General features: G+C 40.2%; 1 protein-coding gene across 5 annotated transcripts in view; it reads left to right on the forward strand.

Moving 5' to 3' along the window:
* The window catches only part of LOC102308345 (Kv channel-interacting protein 2), a 107,104-nt gene that overhangs the window by 91,712 nt on the left and 5,961 nt on the right, over window positions 1-9,431 (forward strand). The window contains exon 1 of one of the 5 annotated variants that reach the window (XM_005940635.3): window positions 1,315-7,705. The exons of the other annotated variants lie outside the window; for them this stretch is intronic. Within the exon in view, the coding sequence (XP_005940697.1) occupies window positions 7,582-7,705 (124 nt within the window). The 5' untranslated portion in view covers window positions 1,315-7,581. Of the gene's footprint in view, window positions 1-1,314; window positions 7,706-9,431 lie in introns of those variants that run through there. 5 annotated transcript variants of the gene reach the window in all.

Below are 9,431 nucleotides of genomic sequence, written 5' to 3' on the forward strand. Positions count from 1 at the left end.
ACAGCTGAAACCAAACCTTCGGAGTGCTGAGATTCCAACCCTCTTAGCTGATAAAGTTTTTTTCCCCTTTTTTTTCTGTTGTATCGACCCACAGGATGTTTTCCTGATTTGGCTCCTGGCAGGAAAAGGCAGAGCAGAGGTTTCATGACTTGATAGAAATAGGTTTAGAGGATTGTTGTCAGCGATGCAAACCCAATTTAGATTGACTGCTTTACACCACTCACAAACACAGGATGCATTAGAAAAAGGCATGAAAGCTGAGTGTCAGAGGGTTCAAAGTACAACTTTAATGCTGTTTGGTCTGCTGCTGCTTTGATCTTAGACAATGCCATAATATCAACCGCGGATCTTGCAGGGAATGCGCGCTTGTGAGAGAGAGAGATGGCATTGGAAATCATTAATAGCTTGTGATCTTTCATTTCTCTCAAACTGCTCCCTGCAGCTGGATTAAATCAAGGACAGTAACAAGGAAAGAGCATGCCAAGAGTTGAACAGCATTGTTGACTGCTGTTTTGCTAGTTGCATGTCTTACCTTGCACTGCCCTCTACAGGTGTGCTGCTTAATCGCTTCAATCTAAAGTTTGTCAAAATTTAAAATGGTCAATTTTGTGCCTTAAAGACCTTAAACACATTTGATTTAATGAGCTGTAAACAGATCAGCTACATTTTTTTTAACCTACACACGATCATTTAACAACTAAGACTAATGATATCCTTCCAGTAGTTTTTGGCACTTTCATCATGTATTTGTTAAATATAAACTGTAACAGATCTAGCTTTTCTGGTTGATCCTAACTTTAGTCCCTATCATTAAATGTCACACGAGTAAAAGAGAGAGACTCCCAAACTTAGCATTCGGATGCTGCCGATGTCTCCCAAAAACATAAATTAGCACATCTCATTTCCTCCAAACAGACAACATTTTTGATCCGTCTGTGTCACCGGGTTGTGTGCACTTTCTAAAGAAAACTGTTCATTAGCTGGTCTCTGTAGTTTATACTGAAAGGACTCGGCTTCAGTAGAAACTGTTTTTGTCCCCCATCGCCGTATTAAAAATATCCTCAAAAGCTAATGATCTATGCAAATGGATCTCTTATTTCACTTATCTAATTGGAAACACACTAGCCAATTTTGAGCACCATTTGTCAATGACCTCCTCTGTGTCTCCTTCGCTGCACGCTTTCGCACACACATATTACACACACCCTCCCCCCCTCCCCCTTGCACTCTCTTAGACATTTTAATCAGTTTTGAGAGGAATAATTGCCCAGGTAGACGTCTAAATATGGAGGTATTTCAATTACTTGGTGTGTCTGGCCTCGGGCAAACTATGCCTCACAGAGGCTAATCAAGTAAGACTGATTAACCCAACTTTTTATTATAGTCTACGTGTGCACGCATGTGTGAGGGTGTCACCATTTATTGTAGATTAAAATTCTCCCAAGTAAATGTTTGTCATTATATCCCTCGGGATGCATTAGAGCTGCCACCTTCTCGTTTGTATGACACATAAACAATTTAGGCAAAAAAACAAACAAACCCCAAAACCCTTTCATCTGTGATTTCTCAAACTGCCCTTTAAACACCTTCAGATGGGATGGATGGATAAGATGGGGATAAAAAAAGGAGTAGTATGTCAGATAACCACTACCCTGCTAATTATATCACACAGACTGTCAGATTCCAAGCAAACAGAAACACTCTGTTGGACACCCACTGCAAAGACCTCAGCTGATTAAAAATGAAGTGACAATTATTGTATGAGGAGTTTAATCAGGATTTTGTTGTTTACCAAACTTTTAAATACAGAGAAGCTTCACAGTGTGACTGATTTGGAGATTAGTATGTTGTAAGTATATATAAATCCAACTTTCCACCTCATCCTGAATATATTTAATATAAATAAAAATAACCCCATCAAAGATAATATTGGCTCCTCTAGCTACTCTGTGACATGGACAGATATCAAATTCTAGTCAAATTTGCATCCAGACGTTCTCAAAGCATAACTCCTGGAGCATCGATACATGAGTATTGGCGGTGGTGGTGGGAGTATCACTGACATGATGCGTTTAGGGGCCAGGGAATAGCAGCAGGCAAGTGAACTGTCAATCATTGCTTTCAGTCATTGGCCATCTGAGACACATTCAAACCTTAAAGCCTCCTGAAAGCTTAGTAAAATGATTTTCAAAATCAGTACAAGCATTTCCCCGGGTCCAGCCCATTTAACCCCCTTCACTTCACCAAAGTAACTGATTCATCTTCTACGGTGACATGAAACAGCTTCTCAGTTGAAAAATGATCGGGCCACCGAGCGTTGTGGGAGGATTAATGAATAGGCAATACAAGGACCCAAGGAGGAGTAATACGAAGAAGATGGAAAAAGTAGTCTAATTTTTAATTTTTTTTTCTTGCTCTGAGCCTTTCTTAAAACCAGATTTTTGTAATTACAGAGGATGAGTATCAACTGAAAAAAGAGCTGTGATTCAGGTGTCTATGTTGGACCCAAGAAAATGGTTTTGGGAGATGAAATCTCTTCCCAAATTTACAGCTAGAGTGGAGGCAGTGTCAAACTGAAAGTGAAAATTCATTAAAATTAACAGTTTGCTTCATTTCCAGCCATTGTAGTTGCAGCTTGTTAGATAAGTTGTGAAAGCCATTCTGTTTTAAGCCGCAGTAATGGCCTGGCTCGAGAGATGGCAGCGTCAGTTGGTAATTGGTCGCTAAGGGCCGTCATTGACAAGAAACAATTGCAGTGTCTCCTGGCATTGTCATGTAAAGTGTGAATTTGTCATTTAAATGTACTTTAAAAGTTTAAAACTAAAAATGATTCACGGAGAAGTCTTATTTGTTTGTTGCCGTTGCTGTTAGGTGGTTCTGTTTGCTTACGTTTTATTTTCTTTTGAAATCACTCATCAATCACTCAACCCAGTTGGTTTTACTTCTGCTCTTTAATTAGATTTTTTCCCAGTTTTTCAGCAGCAATAATCAAATCAGCATTTCTTCATATCAAAAGCTCTCAGTTTTAAAATTATCTGCTGGTTTCCTGCATTTGAGTCCTCTATCTTTTGCCTGGCTTAGTAAATGCAAATTCCTGTTTGAGTTCTGCATACCTTTTATTATAAAGGCATAATCTTTTTTTTTTCTGCACTACATGAAAACATATAATGTGAAAAGCCGTTGAAACAAAGGATGTGCTGCATTCATTTCAGATGTCTACAAAAAACCTCACTTCTCAACCAAATTTAGCCCACTCTGATTTTACAGTTACCTGGATGTCTAGACATATTTTGACTTACAAGTCACCAAATCAGTGCGTACGGGGATACAAACAGTGCAACAGTGAAGCAAGCTAAACTTTGTTACCATTATTAGAAGCAACTGCAACAGTAAGATCAAAAGTCAGTGCCTTAGAATATTCCTGGACTCACAGAGCCGTCATGTTTGAACAAATATTGAGGAGAGAAGCAACGTCTTGGTATATGACAGGGATAATAATGCAAAGAGATAATGACAGATAGGTATGACCAGCCTTGAGCTGTAGCACTTTTATCCTTGATTTGACTCTGACTGTATTTGAGAGTTTGGCCTGAATATATCACAGTATTTAAAAAGTTATGTTGCGTATTCTATTTAAGTTAATACACTCACCAGCCCCTTCATTACCTAAACATTACTAGCACTGAGCTGGATCCCCATTTGTCGTCATAACTGCTCTAATTCTTCATGGCATAGATTCAGTAAGGTGCTGGAAACATGCCTGAGAGATTCTGTTCCTTATTGACATGACAGCATCACACAGTTGCTGCAGATTTATCAACTGCACGTCCATGTTGTGAATCTCCCGTTCATCACATCTCAAAGATGATCTGTTGGATGGAGATCTGGTGACTGTGGAGGTCATGTGAGTCCAGTGAACTCACTGTTGTTCAAGAAACCAGTTTGAGATGATTTGAAATTCTTGACTGCTGCAGCACCTATTAGGAGATGGTTACACTGTGGCTATAAAGGGTTGTCAGCGACAATACTCAGGTAGGGAATTATGTTGCAACTAAGGCACCCAAAGTGTGGCAAGAAGATATCCCTCACATCATTACACCAGCAGCAGCAGCCTGTACCATTAATACAAGGCAGGCTGGATTTATACTTTCTTGTTGTTTACACCAAATTTTGATCCAACCATCTGAATGTTACAGCAGAAACCAAGAGTCACCACATGACGATGTTTTTCCAGCCATCTGTTGTCCAATTTTGATGAGTCTCAGTTTTTTGTTCTTAGCTGACAATAGTAGTACGTGGTGTAGTCTTCTGCTGCTGTAGCCCATCTACTTCAAGGTTCAGTGTGTTAAGTCTTCAGAGATGCTCTTCTGCATTCTTTCTCACTCTTCTGCTCTCCTTGGTTGTAACAAATGGTTATTTGAGTTACTTTACCTTCCTGTCAGCTTGAAGCAGTCTGGTCATTTTCCTCTAACCTCTGGTATCAACATGGCATTTGTAGATATCTACTCTTTTTTTTTTTTAGACAATTCTGTCTAAACCAGCGTTTCAAACATAAGGCCTGTGGGCAAGAATTGGCCTGGCAACGACTCCCACTGGACGGCTTTGGAAAATATGAAAGTGGGCATACATTTTTTAACTTTATTTTCTAGAAGTTTTGCAGCTTTTCCTGCTGATTTTCTCTCAATTTACACATCTATGATGTAGAAAAACTGAGATGTGGTGTCAAGATTATCCTTCTTTATCTTATATTAAGATATCTCAGGGATTAAATGTGTAGGTGAAGACTGAAAGGTGAGTTTCACTCATCACCACCCCACTTAAGATCAAAGTGGGCTATATGTGCCCTTCAGTGTAAAATGAGTTTGATATCCCTGCTGTAAACCCTAGAGGTGTTTGTGTGGTAAAATCCCAGTACACAGCTCAGATCAGCCCATCTGGAACAAATAACAATGCCACATTCAAAGTTAGTTAAATCTTCCTCATTCCGATGGCCAGTTTGAACTTCAGCAGGCCGTCTTGACCATATCTATGTGCCTAAATGCGCTGAATTGCTATCATGTCACTGGCTGATCAGATATTTCCATTTTAAAGTAGTTGAACAGATGCACCTAATGACGTATCTAGTGAGCGTACAATGCGTTATGTAGATTATTTATAGAACAGCACCTGTGAAGACATTTATTTTAATGAACACTTGTTCCTTGCTTGACATCACAAATTAAATGTCTGCTTTAGAATAATGGAAACATTAGTTGACAGTGATTGCCCAGTTTCTGACACTGAACATGAACTCGGTTGCCTTTTTGTATAGCACTACTGAATGGATTAGTAGACGACATTACTTTCCCAAAACACTTGCCTGCCTTGGCAAAGAAACGCAAGTTACCAACTCTGTACTTTAACTGTCATTTGAAATCTTCCTGTCTCCTACCTTGCAGAGTGGAAAGAAGAAGTTATTTTAAATAATTTATCAGTTTTTTCAAACTTCATCATCAAACAAAAATGTAAAAAAAAAAAAGAAGAAAAATAAAAAAAGATTTATGCAAAAACTTTGCTTTTCTTCTTTCTTTCTGCAACAGTGTGTTTAAAGCGAAATCACAATGAACTTGGCAAAGGCACAGTCTGCACAAATGCAGTATGCAAACAGGACTCAAAATGTTTGCCAAAGAGCCCTTGTGCACCTGACTGTTTGACAGTGGGATAGCCCTAAAGCCTCACAGATTTAGCTGTAACGAACTTCAAAGTCTGCAAGTCTTTGAGTGTGGACATTGAGATTGGGTTCATGGTATCACAAGACCATTGTTCTCATCCCGTTTCCTATAAAAACTTAATATTGCTTCCTTCCTAGCCATGACCATGAGCCTTCTATATCTGTTAGTAGTTATTGTATTTAAATATATATTGCACTTTTCCTCTTAACATCTGAACCATGTAGCAGTTTAGAAAACATTTTTTTTCCGTCAGTTATTTGTTACTGAAATAAGAAAACAAATAATAATGTTGCCCTGCTGACAGGAGCTGTTTATTAGAAAATGTAGAAATGCATTGTTGTGGAACAAGATTATCAATTACATATTTTGTCATTTCATTTGGAGGACTTTTTGCAATTCTTATGCCTCAGTACGTCGTTCTTGTTACCACCACTCACAGTAATCAGTTGTAGGTGTTACTTAATTTCAGGTTTAGCACTACAGATAGTCAATTTTTGCACTGACAAACGAAGAAAATGACTTTAGTGTGGATTGGCCGCATCTTGCCAATAACAGATCCACTTATAGTAATAAGGTCATGACTGGATCCAATATCGGTTCAGCTGGGATATCTCAATTCCACTTAGAAATATAATTTCCTTGATCATGTATCCATTATACACTGTGCTTTAGAAGGCTCATAACTTTATTACCTGTTGTACTCACTCATGCCTTGTGCACCTTGTTGAAAGGTTAAGTGTCTAAATCAGTTTCCTATCCACTCTGGTACATTAAATCCATTATTTTCTAGGGGGAGGGTGTTGTTTTTTTGGGGTTTTTTCAGTGTGTCTGTCTGTGCTTGGATGTCAGTGTGCCAGATGTGACAGCAATAGATCTCATTCCAGCTGAAATGTTCCACGCTGCGCTGGAGTTCAAATGCAATATTTGATAGCCAGATTTCACCTCCAGGCTGTGTGTTTGTGTGTTGACTTTATACTCAGGGGAGATTGTCACATCTGTGAGTTTGTCCACAGTCGTTGCTGGGTCAGATGCTTTGCCACTCTGTCATCGCAGTTTTTCCCCTCCCTTATGTTAAGTCTTTTCCTGCTTCTTCTCTGCCTAAATTTATCCTTCCATTTCCCATAGCTGCCTCTTTTGGAGTGATTATTTGTTTTGTTTTGTTTTTTTTTGCATTTGCTATTCTTATCGTTATTTGTCTTTGACCATTCCTTCTCGCCCCTCCTTTATCTTCCCCTCTCATCTCTCCATTCCTTCTTCTCATCTGTCTCTCGCATGTCTCCCCCTCTCTGTTTCCCCTCTTTACCTACAAGTAGTACTATTCTATCCTTCCCCCGCCTCAATTTCTCATCCCCCTCTTTCCTCCCTTCACTTCCATCACTGACCCAATTAAACATGGGGAGGGACACAGCAGTAGGAGAGTGACGGAGGTAAGGCAAGAAAGAGAGGGAGGACAGGCAGAAAGAACAGAGAGTTTGAGTCAGCAGCAAGAAAACCAGAGAGTCAGAAAACAATTGCCACCAACCTGCCAGGACATACACAGTGCATTGTCCGAAGTTCACCTGGAACTTAAACCACCTTTGACAGCCTCAGAGGAGGTGGGGGTGGAGTAGCAAGTCGAAATTCCTGCTGCCACGCACTTACCACTCTCGAAGAAGAAACGAGGAGAATAACAATCTACCTTCAGTGAAGACAGCGGGTGGGGAGCTGTGCGGAGTTAGGATGGCTGAACGCCGGGATATAGCTGGAGACTGAGAGGCTGAAGACAAAGACATTGCATTCTGGGCTGGAAACTGAGGGAGGGGGGCACGGTTGCCCCTAGGCAAGAGAAAGATTTTTGGTGATAGGAAAAGAGGGAGAGGAAGGGGGAAGGATGCATCTGTTCTTCCAAGACAAGTGGGAGGTGGAGGGGCTGCAGACTGTGGGTATCCTCCTGGTGGTCTGCAGTTCCCTCAAACTGATGCACTTTCTGGGGCTCATCGACATTTCTATGACAGGTAAGAGAAATTATTCAAAAGAAAAAAAAGAGGCACGGAAAGGGTTCAATTGATAAATATAGTCAGGGGACAGCTGGAAGAGAACACTTACCTGGAGAAGCAGGCGTCTGCATATGTATTCATGGTGGGTTTCTGTGTTTGAGGTTAACATGAAGTAGTTTTAGCCTAATTCTTTCACTGCCTAGCTGTTCAGTCTGTCACACCCATTTACAGCCCTGTGTAGTGTGTGTGTGTCTATGTGCGTGTGTGAGAGAGAGAGAGATCTTTTTTATGAGGCTTGGTGTATGCTTGGTGTATCTGTGTCTCTCTATGTCACACATAAGTTCAAAAGTATTAAAACTGCAGCCCATTCAGTACCTCGTTCATTATAATCAGCCACAGGCTATACGTGACATTTATTAATGCGACGAGGACCTGCATTTTAAAATATTCTCATTGTTTTGATTTAAAGAAAAATTCAGTTTGTTCATCATGAAGAGCTTTACAGTGTTCTCTGGAGAGTTTTAGAAAGTCTGAGAAAGGCCACCCTTGTGGTGTCTTCAGGCGTGTCTACGCCTCGGCTTAAAGAGTGCTGATTTCCTTTTCCTTTTTTTTTTCTCTTGTGGGCGAGCAGGTTAGGGCATTTTAACATTTTTAGATGGTGTACAGTAGTGAAGCAGATACAGAATGGGGGAGGGAGACAGAGGGGTATTATATTCAATAAAGGAATTAAACCAGCAGGTTGCAGCTATGTGAAATGTGTCTTAACCACAGTGCCACCAGCGCACCCTGAGGCCACACATTTTTAAGGCTGCATGGCAGACTGGGACCGTGCTGTTTGGAACAGTCAAGCTTTTACCAGACAGCAAGGCTGTAACAGTGGAGGCATTTTGGGAAATTCCTCTGCTGCACTGATTTTGAGCATCATTCTCTCTCTCTCTTTTGTTTTTGGGTTGTTTTTTTTTTTTGCCTCCAACCTTACTAACTAGCTTGATTGCAGTTTAGAAGAAAAAGAGGAAGGAGAAGTGGAAAGTAAAGGTAAAGGTCCCTGGACTCATTTGAAACTAAAGGTGCTTGGGGAACTAACTGAACCACTTTTAAAATGTAGCTCTGCGTGGCTTCACTCCTAGAGATCATAACTAAAAGTCCCAGTGTTGGGCTTGCAGATACACTAAGCAGTACAGTGTATCTGTAATGCTTGCTGTCTTCCCTGTGGTTCAGGGCTTACACGTGATTTTCTGCATTCCTTGAGAAAATCCTCAGATTTCTCAAGTTTAGGAAGTTCCTTCAAAAGTTACTAAATATTGCCAAAAATGTGCTGCCACCATTTTACTAAAAATAGAGCTGTTCTCTTATTTACTGAAGTGTTGTGATGGTCTGTCAGTGTGCCCTGAGGGAAACTATCGCGCTCTAATTGCATCACTACAGGGCATGCTGGGTAAGAGCATTGTGATGATGCACAATAAGGAACAGTGTTTTTTTACTTTTCTGCCTACTCAGGCCAGAATGAAAGAAGTTCTGGTCTCATTGTCAGTGCCACTCAAAAAACAATTTTAACTTCAAAGGCTAGAGAACAAATTGATCACGTGTCACTTCAGTAGCTCAAGGAGTAGAGTAACCTACTTGTTTTTGACATAGGACTCTGTTAGTATGGAGGATAATAGATAGATAGATAGATAGATAGATAGATAGATAGATAGATAGATAGATAGATAGATAGATAGATAGATAGATAGATAGATAGATA

Source organism: Haplochromis burtoni, unplaced genomic scaffold (genome assembly GCF_018398535.1).
Source record: "Haplochromis burtoni strain Fernald_Lab_line unplaced genomic scaffold, NCSU_Asbu1 Contig_296, whole genome shotgun sequence".
NCBI classification, from domain to species: domain Eukaryota; kingdom Metazoa; phylum Chordata; class Actinopteri; order Cichliformes; family Cichlidae; genus Haplochromis; species Haplochromis burtoni.